The following is an 18,325-nucleotide window of genomic DNA, read 5'->3' on the forward strand; positions in this document are numbered from 1 at the left end:
CTGTATTTACATTCAGTCTAAAATTACTTAACTTATTACAACAGAATCTAACCGTCAACTGTATAAGTAAGTATCATAACCTTAATCTTATGCTATTTGAGAGCTGCATTACAAGAATTATAATTTTTTTGTAAAGCTTCACATTATTGCATCTCGTCAACTTCTGTTAATATTCTGTGTATTATGTTAATTGTATTCTACCGATATACCATAGGTTCGTCTGTTGAATTATAGTACCAAGGATTGTTTACCTTCAGTCTAAAATTATCCAATTCTCAATTAATCTTATAAGCGAATCTTACGATGTACGAGTATATGTTATAAACGTTAATCTCAAGCTATTTGCAGACTGTGCGACAGTCCTATATATCGAGCTACTTCATTTATAGTTCAATAAAAATAGAATAAAATGGTTAGTAATGTAAATACTTTTATGCATCTCTTAGAAACTATAACCATTTTAATTTTAACCTAGTACGCTATTAACTTAGGCTTCATCACCGATGCAAATACACATCCTACATGTCCAACCATCGCAAACGTAGTTCAACTAAAGCAGAATACGCAACAAATGGCTAACAAATGGCTAGCAATGCAAGTGCTTCTATACATGTCAGAGAAAGCTCTCCTTTTAATTTTAACCTAGCAAATTATACTAGTAGGCTTTGATTTTTGGTCCAATCATCGTAAATGTAGTTCAATTAAAGCAAAATACGCAACAAATGGCTAGCAATGCAAGTGCTTCTATGCATGTCCGAGAAAGTTTTCCTTTTAATTTTAACCTAGCAAATGATACTAGTAGGCTTTGCTTTAAAATCATGCATATAAATAGAAAGAAATGCTGCTATAGAGACCATCGACGTACATGAACTATAGAGTCTGCAGCACTTTACTTTAGAGATCCGATGTAAATAGTAGCCATTACAATCGATCCTCCAGTATCTGGTGCCTTACCTTGAATAAATTAGTCGTTGTATTGAAGGATTGCAACTAGATTTTGGTTAATTTCAGCCGTTTATGCCTTAATATACTCAAAATATTCGCTGACAGTTAAAGCTAGCAACTTTTACCCCAAGAGTGATGGCCACGTTAGCAGCAAACCAGCAATGATGTTATGCATTACTAAATAGGAAATCTACAGACTACAGTACAGTAGAGTCCATTAGAATTCTAGGTCATGCACCGAACCATGGACTAACCTATATGAAATTGTCCCTAAAGATGGAGACTGCAGACTCATATCAGAATGACTGATTGTAAGCCATACAGTAGCATCGGAGTTGCCAGTGCCGTATAGGGCACACTACTCAACTCAGTATAGTCAAGTGTTGATTTATTTATTATAGGGAAATAAGTCGTTCCTATTAAGGAGCGCTAGCTAAATGCCTGGAATTAGGCTAGAAGTAGGCAACTTTAGCACTTATGGCTTATATGGATTGATTACTCATTAATGAATTATACTATAACCTGGACACTGTACTACTACTAGCCTAAATTAGACGATAAACAACTATAGTGCTAGTTGAATTAGATAGCCTTAATACTTATGGAGCTTACTCATACGGATGCGCTTTGGATTGACTATGTAGCTAATGATAATTATGCATTAGAGTAATGAATTGCGTTATAACTCAAATTGTACAATAGTCTCAATTGATACCATAAACGACTATAAGTATTCGGCTAGAAGTAGGCAACTTTAGCACTTATGGCTTATATTGATTGATTACTTATTAACGAATTATACTATAACCTGGACACTGTACTACTACTAGCCTAAATTAGACGATAAACAACGATAGTGCTAGTTGAATTAGATAGCCTTAATACTTATGGAGCTTACTCATACGGATGCGCTTTGGATTGACTATATAGCTATTGGTAATTATGCATTAGAGTAATGAATTGCGTTATAACTCAAATTGTACAATAGTCTCAATTGATACCATAAACGACTATAAGTATTCGGCTAGAAGTAGGCAATTTTAGCACTTATGGCTTATATTAATTGATTACTTATTAACGAATTATACTATAACCTGGACACTGTACTACTACTAGCCTAAATTAGACGATAAACAACGATAGTGCTAGTTGAATTAGATAGCCTTAATACTTATGGAGCTTACTCATACGGATGCGCTTTGGATTGACTATATAGCTATTGGTAATTATGCATTAGAGTAATGAATTGCGTTATAACTCAAATTGTACAATAGTCTCAATTGATACCATAAACGACTATAAGTATTCGTTATATCGCTAAGGGTGGCCACTGGGCCTTTCAATTTTGATTTGATGTAATACTCAGATGAAAATTGAATAAACATAGAATCTTTATAGAGTTTTCTACACAGCCATTTTGATTGTTACATTTTTTTATAACGGTAGTTATTGCGTTTGCAAGCAAACGCAAGCGATCTTTAGACACATTATAATGATTGGTATAGAATTGATCACAGTACTAAGGACATTGTGCCGCACTGTAGATATCTTACAGTAACTGCTAATCTTAACTTGGTATGTCCATCACCGTACATTAGTTATCATAATGTGCTTTGGACCATTAACTAATCTTAATATAGCATAGTACATTACTATTACCGGGATATATATAATATCGAATAATAACACTATCTGTTAATTTTATTAACAAATTGTGCATAAACGTATATTTGACAGTTTCGCTTACCAGCCTTAACAAAGCATTAATACTATATATAGTAACCATCCTTATTCGGCAAACATACTAATACGAAAGTTACTTAACGAAATTTGAATTGGTATAGAAATGAATGATCTCTAGGGTTTATGTGAATATTATTGAGAAGGTATTAGTGATAGATACACATCAGTAGGTACTATGAGTTCTATTGCTCTCATGCAATCCGTAGTGTTACCCTATTGTAGTTCCCCTGTCCCGGTTATTTATGATTGCCATATATCATAAAATAAAAAAGTTTCTAAGAGGATAATATTAGTTAGTCACCGATCTGATAGGCGAAAGCGAAGTGAACAAGGCGGAAATGCACGATCAGTGTACATTAAATCAATCTCTAAGTAATATCAGGAATTCTGAAGTAGATAGTACTCCTAGAGATCAGAATCAGTCAGCAGGTTATCTTAGGAGAAATTATCATCATCGCCAATTACATCGAATAGGAAGATTAGGTGATATTGACTCCATAGCAACAATCGATGATTTGGTGATGTGCGAATACAGTAGTTTATACCCATATCTAGCAATAAATTTCATTTATACATTATCGTAAACAGTCAGCAAAGCGACGGGAGTTTGTACTAGTACTAATTAAATTAGATAGCCTTAATATTTCTGTAGCTTACTCATATGGGTGCGCTTTGGATAAACTATATAGCTATTGGTAATTATACACTAGAGTAATGAATTGAGTTATAACTCAATCTGTACAACAGTCTAAATTGATACTATAAACGACTATAAAGCCTATAGTAGAGTTCAACCTAACTGCATGGATAGGCAAATTGCAGTAGATGAGTTCCTATGAAAACATTCGAAATTATACTTTGCTTGAATTGATCATATTTAGTATCGAATTTTTATATAAAACCTAATTTTCATACTCTTACAATACTATAATATACTCGAGTATACATATATAACATAACATATATATATATTAAACTCCTAACGACGATCAGGGATTAAACGAACAATTTTTTCTAAATCGTCTATATGTCCATTATTAGCTAGTTGGTATCTGGTATCAGATCGTGTTATTACTATATTGATATTCGCAAAATACAGAGTTATTACAGTACATAATGATTAAATTATAATCATACAATTAACTAATTATATATGTAATGGAATGATGATCATTCTTGACGATAGATGTACGTAACTAGTATATACTTTATATACTAATAAATTTAATAAAGCTAATTTGTCCTATAATTGTTCACTTTTCCTTAAATCAATAATTGTAGTACAGTATATGAGTAAATTAGTAACATAATCGCAATCTAATCCGTCGGCTGGTTAAGAATAGTCTCATTTTCTTCCGGAAAACTGAAAGCACTAATCACCGTATTACAAGAAGGAGTCCCAGAAGGATGCCGAAGAATGGATGTTCCCTATTAGTACCGCAGAAATTAATAGACAAATACAGCCAATAATACACTAGAAAATCTTAAATATGACTTCAGGACATAAACATCATCACTAGTATTATAAATTGATGTCAACACTAGAAAATAGTGTGTAGATAATGATGAATATATGAGGACTGTATTAATTGATAGAGTACAATTAATTTCTTCGGTAGAAATACTTACAGTATACAAGCGTTGTAAGCCAATATCATCTAGAATTGATTGAATAAAGCATATATTTATACGTTACTGTAGTAACCTTCATATCAATAATAGTATGATATAAGTACCAAATTCATCAAAATAACTTACCGTCATTATCCATGGAGATGCTGCTAGCTCGTGCATGCTGTATTTCATGATCGGCCATAGCAAAACTAGTAACATTGGTTTTCTTTCTTACAGCCTAAGATAGATTAGAATGGAAAAGATAAACTTAAAAAGGATAGTAAAGTCATATTAGGAATACTAAGACTAGCTTCTTACAATGGCCGCGCATAAGATAGTTTCATTACAGTACAAAAAATAAAATATACTGTACGCTATGCTTAACCGTGTAAACATTCGTACCTTCAACATCGATGGACCGCTGCTGGATTCATATCTAAACTTATTGGCACGACGAAGAAGTGTAGATCGAATCTATGGATATTACAACGCATTTTTATGTTTTAAGAAAAACAGCGATAATCATGCAATATCAACTTTACTACTTTATGTGGCAATGGAAGATAATCTCAGTGAATCAGATGCCTGTACAACAGCACAAATTCTATACGGTACCTCTGTATTCAGAAGGCAGTGCATGATAAAGAAGGAAACTCCCTATAATTTATAACAAAATGAATCCATCTAAATATATATATATCTGACTCATAATAATTTCATTTTTCTCTTATTTTATTGTAGCCAATAATTATCATACGTTCTTAAAACTATTAGTCTTAATTACCATTTTAAAACTTACCTGTAATCCGTTAAATATAACAAAAAGATAACTAAAAAATATTGTATTAGCATCAATTGAAAGTATTCCAAACAGCCAAGTTAAACCCAAAATTGGTAGTAAAACAGCAATCGCTTTAGCACTAGATCTATGGAACAACATTAGAAGGCGTACTATAGAGTAAATCATGTCATTCAATTTTAATAAACTGCTTACATACAGTAATAATATCAATAGAATACTAGTACGAAAGTTGCACCTTTAACCGTAAATCAATTTACTGTAACTAGTGTTTATTTTCAAAATAAATTATACATTTGACCGAAAATTAGACCATACGTTGGAAGTTATTATGTATAATCTTACTTAAAACTTTTCCAACGCCCTATACTCCTGGCACTGACTTGGAAAGCTGCTTTTGATGCAGCGATACGAATCACGATCAGTAAAATAATGAAATTAACCTATTGGATGGGTAATACGAGTATACAATAAGAAAAAATAAGATTTAACATATTTCTTACTTTTAAATATTGCAATTTTTATAGAATCCATGACAGTGTAAAATCTATTAGCAAGTGAATAATAAAGACAGAACTAAGAAACATACAGCAATAATTGCTATTGCGGGACCAACAAACGCCCAAATTAGTCCACTATTAATGGATAGCCAGCATCTATAGTAAATTATTGGAATAATAAGTTTTACATATTTATCTTAGATACTACTGGGAAAACAACAAGTAGCACTAATTGCTACAGCAAGAAACATACATTTTATTGATGCCATAATATTCTAAGCGTAATCCTACAGATACAGATACGATAACGGTGGGGATTCCTAAGAGGAAGATTAAATGTCCGTATCGATCAGCTATATTCGTACAAAGTCTATCATGAAGTACTTGAATCTGCTTAAAATTTTTATAAGTTATCAAACGTAATCTATCAGGGGATCTGGCAATTGTTTGTAATCAATGACAGCACTTAAGTTATAGTAGACGGCTTATAAATCAAGATTTATCTAATAACGTAAAGCGTATTCTATAGCTACAGAAACAAGCATGGAAAATACATTCAAGTAGATTATACCCTTAGAATCCTTGTAATCATTTTTTTAATTTTACAGCTACTATTAGCAAAAATTTCCTTTTCTAGTATTACGAACAAATCACAAGCGATTGGTATGGATATATTAACTAAATTATTGACATCTATAGGAAAATTGATTTATTTTAATTGAAATTTTATAGCCTATTTTCGTATCGATTTAAATTTTATTGAAAAATTTGTTAATTCTAAAGTAGTCATAATAAATAGTTAAAAACTTGAAGCATAAACAATTTTACGCACTTTAAAAATTAGTAAAGATATCAGGATAAATGAACTTACCCCACCCTAATATATAATACCAGCGCAACTTTGGTTTAGTGGTATAAACGGTTACAATTTGAAAAAAAAGATGAAAACCTTCGGCAAGCATCCACGAAAAGATAGCAGAAAACAGAAAGTGCAAGACGATCGCCACGATTTTACAAAGAATCTGAAATTAGATGGCAACAACAGTTCAGTTATGGCTTAATTGATACTTTACGTGGCATATTTTCAACTTCTACTATATTTAAGATGTGAACTGCAAATTCAAAGAAAGTAAAATATCTAGGTGACGTCTTAAACTTTATATAGGATCATAACTCAACATGTAATAAAAATTTGCAGCTAACTAAAAAATAAGCAAATATTATAACTTTTCCTTTGAATCTATCAATGTATCAAAAGCAGTTTAAAGGAAAATTGAAAGTGTTCAATAACAGCTATAATCTTGCACATAATTTAAGCCAAAAGTAATACTAGAAATTCAACTAAGATTTACAATACCCCTGAAAATAATTTGCAGTGTTAGTACCGGTAGTTAGTAATTTTACTGTATATCTGGATTGTTACAGCGAGATATGGGCACTTAAGTTAACTACAACTGTAAAGGAAACATAATTTAATTAAAATAGAAAATAGAAGAGTACAGTATTAGCGAATGGATCTTTTACCTCATGATTAATAAATAAATCACTTAATAGGATAATGCATTGAGATGAGACTATAGCGACGACTAAATTGAAGTGAATATGTAGTCTTTCTGAATTCAATCTGTGTAAATAAAATGATAGATAAAATGGGTAAGAAAATATGAAGCGGTATAAAAAATGTGATCCGGAGAAAGGATGCAATGAATTTTATACATAAGCATCCAGAAATGGACCTATAATAGGATACGGTTAATCTTAGTTATCCTATTCATTTTTAACTAAAATGGAATCGAACTTTGTTAATGACAGGAAAACAATGGACATCAAAAGCGCGACCATGGAAGAGCCACAACATATCTGTGTTAACAATGTGAGAGTCTTGGTATGTTCATCGGAGATCTATTAAGATAATTGATCAACTAAAGATACTGTCGATCTGGATTTCAACGTTCAACATAAGCATAATGTTTAACAGTAAGTTCATTTTAGTCTACATTATAAGGAATGATATAGCTACAGGTAGTGAATTAATAAACTACGACAGCCATTGATATAAATGACTCAGTTCTACTTTCTACTTCTCCTTTTTTTAGTATTGCCATGAGAATTCATTTTATTTTAATCTTGATTAACCTTAACAGTTGAAACCCTCATTAACATTGCAAAGTGAGTAAGATGGCTGCACTTGCATTGGACATGAGTTTTATTGGAATTGCCTACTACACAACCAAAATCGGACCAATTGCTAAAATAAAATTATACAAATTGCAGTCACATAAATAAATCGTTTTAGCAACGATTAGTCATAGTCTCATAAAATTGAACATGATTTATGTTGCTAATGACCATAAAAATCCATGGAGCCACTATAACATTTTACTATATAAACCTTTTCTAAAAGTTTGATACAATTATTTCTTAACATATCCAAATCAGTCTTCCACATGTTAAAATTAAACTGTCAATTCGATTATTTCGCAAAATCTTAACTTCAACTTCTTATTAGGGTATTACATTAAATCAAGAATTGAACATTTCTAGACACCTTTCAGTCAAAGCTACAAATCTTTTCAACAATTTGAATTATAGAGTCATACTAATTTCACAAACAGTAAGGCTTAAGTACTGTAGAATTACATTATAATCTTTGATACTTATTCAGCAAATTGAGTAAAGTAATATGATGGATTTTACAGTACTTAATCAACATTCGTCCAAGTATGACGATAAATTACCGTATCGGCAATAGGTTTCACATATTTAATAATAATCAATATGAAATTACCCATTTTGAAAGTCCCAAAAGACACATGAAGGTTTATAATTCGAAGAGTAATTGGTCTAAATACAAATAGTTATAAAAATAGCTTTATAGTTTAGATTAAAATTGCAGATTTTATAGGTTATAGCAAAAAAATTTTCAAACTACGGCAATACCATATCAATCTCATTTCTACTGAATTACGTTCGAAAGCAACATACAGTTTCGATTACGTAGTTTTATACTAAATACTGCATAAGATAATCCAATAAATAGGAAACATACCTGTTGATAGGGTAAAGTATAAGTAAAAGGTTGCGAATGATTAAGTTGAGCTGGCGGATCCATAGAACAGCCAATAACCATGGAATTAATATAGCCATCGCTATCAATCGCCCCTTGGCTAGCATAAAATAGAAAAGCGTTATGAAAATAGTTTAATTAATCCCTATTCTGCAGTAGAATAATAGATTTATTTTCTACTCTTCCACTGGTTTACCTGGTTGTAGGCGTTTTCTCCTCATTTGTGATATATTGTAAAGCGGAAAATTTGCTAATTGCTATAACTGGTGCATTGGCTAGGAGCGGATTAGTAAAGTTAAGATACATTCGAAATGCTCGAATTATTGACATTATATAGCTAAAGCAATTATTCAAGTGTATAGTAGTAAAGCTAGTAAGCAATAGAAATCTCCAAAGCAACAACATTGATTCTATTTTATAGTGTAAAGTCTACGGCTTGGTCCTCCATTAAATGTGCTTAAATATATCTCTGAAATACGATAGCGGTTGCTAGTTTACAAAGTGAAACAATTCTGGTTATACTCTATAAAAGAAACTTTCGAACTATAAAAATAAAATGGGTTCAAGAATTTTTTTTTCCATTACCGTTATTATTATTCCCAATCGCTGTTGCAGGTAGTGAAAACTGGTAGCCTTGGCTAGCTATCTTATAACCGGAACGTCTAAATTGATTTGAAGATACTTTCTCAACCTGGATAGCTAGATCGATTATATGGAATGTGTATTAGAAAATAATCATTCCCAGGAAGTAGTTTTGTTTTTACTGCTAGGATTTTGTGTCTGTTATAAACCCATAAACGTACTCATTTCCGGGGTTTTGGTAGTGAAAATTTGGCCTTCTAATAAATTATTAGCAACTTTTTTAGCCATGTCATCCGTTAACTTTAAAATGACCGATGTTGGAGAAAAATTCTATGGATAGAATTGACATTTAATGAGACATGCATTACAAAATAATTTTTCATCAAAACTTATCCTACTCCCATCGAGGTATATGCTAATATTTGTAGCGAGAAAAAATCAATATGGATAGAGGTTATCAATTTCTATTTCCATGTATAACCTCATCCCTTTGGATCATTCTTTTTATTTTAGTAATTAATAACGCCGAAAGAGAAAAAAATCACTATTGTATAGAAGATATGTATCTTACTTAATATTTTGCTATAAAGGGCTCATAGCTAGCAAATAGGTAATAAAATCAATTAGTACTAAAACTATTTCGATCTTTTCAATTCGGTCCTACGTACTGTAACGATTATATCGAGAATAACTAACCTTATTAGCTGATTTCCATACGCTAGCCTTGTCCTTTGATGTTAATGAACCAATAACGGTGAAGTATTTCTATCATATGATGAAGAATGGAGTTTAAAAGGACACTACTATATTTAGATCTAATTTCAAAAAGATACCCATATTAGCGGCCATTCTCTACCTGAAAGTAAATTGTCTTCTCATCGCTACTGGCGTTATTAAGATTAACACTCTTCGATAATGCCGATAGAGCGTTTTTAGTAGCAATCAAATCACCACTATTAACATTATTATCCGTCTGAAAAGCACTTTGCAATTTTGTCAAGATTCCCGAAGCATTGTCAACAGACTGAACTTTTCCAGCGTCTACAATCTGAAAATAAGCAATAATCAGTTTGCTATCATAAATAATCAATAACGAAATTACTGAAATGCTCTTTCATCGATATCTATCTACGGATAAATATCTATTCGATATAGCATGAAGTAAGGAAGAAGTTATCCTCTGGCGTCTTCGATATAAAGGGATACCCATAACCAATGATTATATGAATTTAATTTAGATTCAGATTTCTTTCTAGTTATCAGATAATCGAACTGAGAGATCCATGTCATAAAGAAGTTAAAATCATCACATACATCAGAATAGATGAATTGAAATTTCGCCGATAATTCTGTCTTGTTAATTACCTCTATTAAAAATTGGAAATTATTTAAATAAAGCCTTTTTTAGTCATGCTATAAAACACTTCTATAGGTAAAGAAGATCCCAAAATCAAAACCCTTAGAATAGATTATCAATTTGATCAAGTCAGACGTGCAATATATGCATAAATCCGGAAATTAAATTACATAGCAAAAATTGATAACTTTATAGCAAATTAACACCCATCTCTTAGTGAAGCAGTCTAAAATCGAATAGCACAGCATGGATTCGTAATTATATAATGTATTAATACCCCCTTTATAGGTGATTAGTATCTAAAGACTAAATTCTCTTGCCTAGACTATCGATACTACTGTCTATTAAGAATTAATTTTAGAACCGTTTTATAGGCAAAAAGATTCAAAGCTAATTTCCACACCAATGAGTATCGGTACTATTTTTAAATTATACGCGCACATTTATTGTTATCCGATGAATATCAAAAATCTATTTCACTGCATACCTGTAGTAGAAGTAAACGCTGTTGTACTTATTTCTGTCTGGATAGTGTTAACGGTCGTATACTGCGGCGGTGTCGTTGCTTTAGGCATCGAAGATGTTGCTTCTATGTTAAGATTTAAAGGATAGAAGTATTTCGATATACGTATAATAACATATTTCAAGTTAGTAGTTATACCCAATAGAAGATGGTGATAATTCTACGTAGAATTAATAGAAAAAATCACTACTAGTATTATATCACTCTACTTTTTTTGGATAAGCAATTAATCATTTCGAGTTAGACGTTATAGTTTACAGAGCTTTATCGTAATCTTATTTATGGTTTTGCTAATAACATCGTCAGTGGTAATATATTATGCTACTTTCAGATAAATGACAACTCACTTGGAGCTAACAGCTGTAATTTTTACTTATTGTCAAGGAACATCGCCAGTAGAGATATACCGATGCATTTTTTTAAATGATAGATAATTCATTTGGAGCAAATATAGCTGTGGCGTGCTAAGTATTATCAAAATTCTATATTATACCCCACTTATGACTTACTATATTTGATCCTGATATAACTTATTCAATAATAGTATCATGCTACTGGGAAACCTTGTAGTATGCTAAGTATTACCAAAATCTATGTTATATCGCTATTAATTTATTTTATATCTTATTCACATTTATGATTTACTACATTTGATCCTGATATAATTTATCCAATAGTAACGTCATACATACCACTGGGAGACCTTACCACATGTTAAGAAGTATTATCAAAATTCTATATTATCTCGCTGTTAATCTATTTTATATCCTATTCGTATTTATGATTTACTACATTTGATACTGATATAACTTATTCAATAGCAATATCATATTCCTGGGGGATTTTATTTACTACCACTGTGGCTTATACTTTAGAGGAAGAAATAACTAAGTACAACTTTTAATTCCAGTTCGTCTCCATTGTGACTTACTGAAAGTACTAGAGGTAGGACTTTCAGGTTTTAATGAAGGAGTGTTAGAAGGCTGACGAGGGGTAGCTTTAATTTCAGGTCTAGTTGCTAGCGTACCTCCTTCAAATGCATTTACGGATATTATAGGTAACATGAGATAGATCATTTGCATCATTTCTTAATATAAAAAAGGAATATTAGAATACGAATACGAAAAAACTTACTTGGAGTTTTCTGTGTTACTTTTACAGTCTGGGTAGATGGAATCTGTGTTGGCTGTTCGGTCGTAATAAGGGGTTGTTTGAATGATGCTGTTGATGTAGTTCGATTTATCGAGTCTGAAATAGTGCCATTAACGTGGTTGAAAGTCGAATATAGAATTACTATTCACTAAACAACCACTAATAGATCATTTCTCCTACCTGATGTAGAAATGAAATTTTTGCTTGAGGGTATTGGCGTAGTTACTATTGTAGTAGTAGTTGTGATTTTCCCTGTAGCTACTTCAGTTTCAGGACTTGATGCTATTGAAATGCGAACTGTGCCTTGTGGTATTATTGTAGGGGTAGTCGCTACTGTCTGTGATAATGTTATTCTAGTTGATGGAGCTGTAGTGGTTGGAATACATTGTATACTAATGTTTTCGAAAGGAGTAACACTCGGACACATTGAGATAATGGTCGAACTAGAGGTCATTTCTTTACCTGTATTAAAGTCATAATTATTGCGATTTAGATCGTCGTATTAGATTATTGAAGGTTAGTAATAACTTGTCCAACAATATAATATTTTATATCAAGCTGGAATATATAATACTACTTTACAGTATGCTGTATATGGAATTGCTCCATATATAACAGTGCAGTATAAAGGATTTCATTCAAGATATAAAAGGTCTAATCTTTCATTATGTCAGAAAGAAAAGATTAAAGAAAAACGATGCCTAGAAGAAATATTGCCTTATACTTATGTAGAAGTATTTATATTCCACGCTAGTACCTTTACTGTTTATTTGCAGACCCAAATGAAATACATTACTTCATCAAACTATTAAAAATGAATTTCATCCAAGGTGTTATTAGGTATAATTCCTCATTTTCTGTCCGACAATTAACTAGATCTATTTTCAATTCTATAATTCACTATTCTACTAGTGTTTCCTTCCAAATTATTCAGCTTACTCTACTCGAGAGTGAAATTGCTAAATTATAACTTAAGACAAATTACTAGACTGTCTATCTTCATTTTCATATCTAGTCATCAATGTGATCTATTTCCTGTTATATGCACTACTTCATTTGCTAGTTTATTCAACTTGATACATTCAAGGATAGATTGTCAAAATGGTATGCAATATAAAACAAAAGAGAGGTTGCTGATCTGAACTACTACGAGTAATTAATAATATTAATTTTAGAATCAGAGCCTAAATAGAAATAGATTTAAATTATGATTTACCTACTGGTCACGAAATATATTAAAGCGTATAACTGCAATTAATGAGTCTCAATAACTTACTTGGATTGATAATGAAATTAGTAGGAATTGTTAATGAAGATAGTGCTGTTATTAGTATAGGAGAAAATTGGTTTATTGAAGAGTGTTCCTCTAGATTTATCTGCATTGTAACACTTCTGTCCATATCAGCAGATGAAATAAATAAATTTAAGCTTGATAGAGCCTCTACAGAATTGACCATAGATGAAACTTGATCTTGATCTACATGTATTGAATATAAATACAGCAAAAAGTAGGCAATAAGCTGTAGAATTTATATTCGTATTTAATTATTTTTTAAATGGTAATTACAGCTCAAAGACTATTTTGAAATATTCATTTTTAAAGCTAATCCTGTAGAACAAGAGCTAGACTTACTCAAAGCAGTCGTAGTAACTGGCTTCTCGGTTAGTACTTGAAGTTGGTTTGATGGAACTGTTGATATTGAATAGTGTAGATTATTTCCTGAAGACATTTCATGATTAGAACCAATCATAGAGTTGGAAATCAAACTATTTGTTGTCATCTTGTCACCTATAAATAAAACCAAATTAATCAACAATCGGGAAATATAATACATGAAAGAATTAGAACGTCCTGGAAAGTATCGATTAAAATTAAGCGTGTTAAGTATAGTAATTCTAAATAGAACGATATCGGCTATTATGTGAACTTATTATACGCATTTTAGCGTTCAGAGACATTAGCGTATTCTAGATTACGCCTAAACCTTTAAGTTTCAGTTAGTACTTATAACAAATCTACAATCTGCTATAATGCTATACTTACTTGATTGTATCATTGACAGAAATACAGCTTCAGTATCACTTGTAATCACTTCAGCTACAGCAAATAATACATTATATGGAATGAATAAATAAGTTGAAGTATACCTGTATATTTTAAAATTTTAATCATAATTTTATCCGATTGTGACTATACAATGTGTATAAAGGATAATATCACTTACATGTTGTAGAAGCAGACAATGCAGGAGTAGCAGTAATAGAAATGTCTAGATTTGGACCTAGAGTTAATGCTGAATTGTAGAAAATGATATTGGGATATAATATGCTTTTATAACATGTTATAGCAGTGTGGATATTACAAGTTTGACCTATATTAATGTGATAACTATAGCAACTGTCGACCTATTGATGATAACCTTTATATTATAGAATTCAAGAGTATTAAATATTATCAATTAAAGGAGAATTTAAAGATTGCCTTACCGTTATTAGAAGATGCTAAGCCATTTGAAAATAGGATCGTTGATTCTGTTTGCACTTTGGTCCCTACTTTACGCAATTACAGATGTAGTATTTAATTCTAAATACGGTATAGTCTATTTTTAGTAAAAGTATTAGTTTTCACTAGGCTGTAGCATACGAGTAACTCTAAGACCGTAACATAACTCTAAATATGTATTGTCTATATTTAACAATTTACTCTGTGGAAATACCTTGTACTCTAGCTAAATTATACCGTAGCACTAGCTCAACACAGAAGTAACCTACTTTTATGAATCATTCACGCTTATAAATAATTTCCTCCTACTGTGCTCTTAAAATTATAAAAACTATTTTCTTTCGCCTATTTCATTGATTAGTTCTGGTAGTTACACGGTAAGCTTGCACGCTCTACCTATTCTACACTGCTATAATCATTCGACTGGTCACGTCGTTACTCGCTCAATAATCTTACACGATCATTCTCTTACACTAGCTCAATGAAGGTTACTCTTCCATTAACTATTCTATTGTACTTTATTACCACTAATGCCGAACTCTTAACCTTCCAAAATATCACACAGTACAGTTAACAAATTACGATATCCGTTCGATGAGAATTTTATAACAAGTCTACTGATTTAAGTAAATTATGAAAGTTATCTTAGTTGATTTGGTAGACGACGATGTAAATGATTGTGCTACTGAAGTAGACTGAAATTTTCTTTACGTTCTATTTTAACTTTTAAGTTCAAGCATTATACCTGGAATATATGATTCTGTTGTAATTAATTTTGTGATTGCTTGTTCTTCGTTACCAGTAGAAATAATTGTGTATGAATTAAAAGTAGAAGTAATCGCCATTGTCCTGTGATCAGAACTTAATTCTATAGATGAAGTTCCAATGGGATAATCAGTGAATTTTGACGATGTTGTCGGATTAATTTCTACTAGATCACTAGATGATTGGGCTAAATGAAAAGAAAACTTGAAATCATCAATTTTACTATCTAAAGCCCATACTTTAAGGTTGGCTTTAGGTAATGCCAAAACTATCTCTTTATTTATTATTTTACAATCTATGGAGGTAAGGACCAACCTGATGAAGTCAGGAAAGTTGAGGAAATGTAAATTTGTGTTGTTGTTGCAACTGCATCTGTTCATTCAAATCATAAAGAAAAAATATTTCATTCGTTAGCTATTAAGGTGTCACTTGCATAATTCTGTCGTAAAAAAATTGAGAAATATTGCAACTTATCTACGTATTTGTCAGTATGACAGCAAATTTGTGGAGTTGCTTAATAGTATTATTATCGTTTACTTGTAATATGACCCGGATTGCTGATCTACATCAGCTCCATTTTATTACCTTTTTGACATATATATCGATATGCTCGATTACATCGTCGATCATACCATTTCCAACGACCATTTTTATTCGAGAGAACGATACAAGGTCCTTCATGATTAGGTTCAGTAGCATACCAGTTACTATAATTTAGGTTCAGTAGTTGAGTATTATCTGCAATCCATTGGTAATGATCGCGATTATTATCATTAATAGGGTTAAATAACCCAATCCAATAATCACTCCACCATCTTAAGATAGAGGTTACTGCATTTTCTTTGCCTACTGTTTTAATGGAGACTAATTGGGCACTATAAGTATGACATTTATCTATAGCATCGTCATAGCTCTTAAAGTTATTGTATTTCCTAATACAAGTATTTTCATAAAGTTTCCACCCGCTAGGGCAAGAATAGCTGACAATATCTAAAAAATTTAATATAGAAATAGGATTAGTTACCGTCAAAAGATGAATATTATTAAAAGATCTGAGTTCGACTTAAGTATAGCACATCATTAGCTCACCTCGAGCTTGAAGAGATAGAATAAGAGAATTCAACTGGCACAGCTATATAGAATTAAAAATGATTCATTACAAATTTTACCTACTTTTTAATTTTATAATATAGACTAAAAGTGAATATTAAATTTTTATCTATAAATTTTTAATGGCCTTGAATATTTTCAAGAATTGATCCCAAGGTATCTAACAATATTCAGTACAGAACTTTGATGTAATATCGCATTGTAACAAATCAACAAATTGAAAGTATGCCAAGGCATTATTGCCGAAAATGAATTATCAATTTTAAATTCAACTTTTCAATTATACTACTTTGAAGTAGAACAGTCCCATATTAGTCAGTATTTTCATCACAAAGAAAATATAAAAGTTCCTATTTTAACTCGAGAGAGGGAGATAAGTCTATTGTCGGTAAATGCACAACAATATGCTCTTTAGATTAAGCTATTTTAATTATAGTGCAATATATATATATGGAAAGAGCAAATAGACTTATTATTCTGAAATTTCAGATATTTTGTTCTACATTGATGCTGATTTACGTTATACTCTCTCATATAAGCTAATAATATCACCTTTAAAAATGCTAAAGTATCCGCTGTAACTTAATGAAAGAGGAATGAGTCAACTCTCAATAAATGTCATAGCATGATATAGGGTAAAGCATACATAAATAAGTTATGATATATAACAGAAATTATACGAATTCAATAATCGAGAATACTATATAATTTAATACTCTATATAACCGAGGGGATCAGTATGGTATGATATTAACTCTTAAATTTATCGAGTTTTGATTCTAAATTGTACTTATGGATGTACAATTTTGTCTAATTAGTCTTTATCATCATATTAAAAAATATGGATTTGGTTAAAACTTGATCAAAGAATGGCTTTTAACTGCTACCATCATAATACACGGATTTGTTTAAATTAGGCACAAATTATAAATATAGTTTATCATTTAAATCAAGCTATTTCAATTGCTTTATAACACTGTATACTTACGATCATATTAAGTGTCGTGATCTATAAACACTTAATCTTAGGTGAATATCATATCGTAGCTAAAGTTAAGACGAATAGAAATTTATCTTCTGAAGCTCCTTTAAAAATTTTACGGTAACCAATTACTAAATTATGTATATAACTTGCGCCATAAATTTGTATTAATTTCACCATAGCGCTAAAAATGAGTATTACGATTTTGGATAATGACTGGAAATTCGAGACAAAAATTATACTAATTTTAAGAATCATGTACGTTTCAATAAAATGTAGAATCAATTTTTTATTTAAAAATAATCAGTCAATAAATGAGTCAATCGATCAAAATTAAGATATCGGCGATAACCAGTCATACTGCTATAGTAAAGTTCTCAGTTAGCAACGAATTGCTCTATTTGAAACGACTATCGATCACTAGAGGATTGTACCATTCTATATTTTGATTAGTTTCATAAGTTACATACCGATATGCTAGTAAAACGAAAAATACAGCGAACAATTTTAGCTTATTGACATAATAATTTCATTATTGGTAATAACTAATGAGATTATATACTGTAATCGGCATAGGACTACTTAATTTTAGCAATATACGAATACAATGAATAAACCAGATGTCGGATTTACATCTGGAATTATATTATTTAAAAAATNGTTGATTAATTTACTGGGATATT

General features: G+C 31.0%; 2 protein-coding genes across 2 annotated transcripts; both read right to left on the minus strand.

The window, feature by feature from the left end:
• Window positions 1–4,005: 4,005 nt before the first annotated feature.
• On the minus strand, window positions 4,006–6,563 carry TRIADDRAFT_58102 (uncharacterized protein; the record flags this gene model as incomplete). Its single annotated transcript, XM_002114331.1, has 10 exons — window positions 4,006–4,116; window positions 4,318–4,346; window positions 4,447–4,540; window positions 4,705–4,776; window positions 4,918–4,959; window positions 5,102–5,228; window positions 5,447–5,544; window positions 5,691–5,757; window positions 5,855–5,921; window positions 6,473–6,563. The coding sequence occupies 10 exons, from the start codon at window positions 6,561–6,563 to the stop codon at window positions 4,006–4,008; spliced, it is 798 nt and encodes a 265-aa protein (XP_002114367.1).
• A 1,822-nt stretch (window positions 6,564–8,385) lies between these two features.
• Window positions 8,386–16,970, minus strand: TRIADDRAFT_58103 (uncharacterized protein; the record flags this gene model as incomplete). The annotated part of the gene is made up of 21 exons (XM_002114332.1): window positions 8,386–8,445; window positions 8,651–8,768; window positions 8,865–8,943; window positions 9,254–9,367; window positions 9,472–9,580; window positions 9,947–10,015; window positions 10,107–10,298; window positions 10,616–10,617; window positions 11,095–11,196; window positions 12,062–12,217; window positions 12,265–12,378; window positions 12,463–12,744; window positions 13,559–13,759; window positions 13,916–14,071; window positions 14,327–14,380; window positions 14,508–14,576; window positions 15,531–15,737; window positions 15,866–15,922; window positions 16,136–16,540; window positions 16,640–16,682; window positions 16,950–16,970. The coding sequence occupies 21 exons, from the start codon at window positions 16,968–16,970 to the stop codon at window positions 8,386–8,388; spliced, it is 2,610 nt and encodes an 869-aa protein (XP_002114368.1).
• Window positions 16,971–18,325: the final 1,355 nt, after the last annotated feature.

The sequence above is a fragment of the Trichoplax adhaerens genome, genomic scaffold (genome assembly GCF_000150275.1).
Source record: "Trichoplax adhaerens TRIADscaffold_7 genomic scaffold, whole genome shotgun sequence".
NCBI classification, from domain to species: domain Eukaryota; kingdom Metazoa; phylum Placozoa; class Uniplacotomia; order Trichoplacea; family Trichoplacidae; genus Trichoplax; species Trichoplax adhaerens.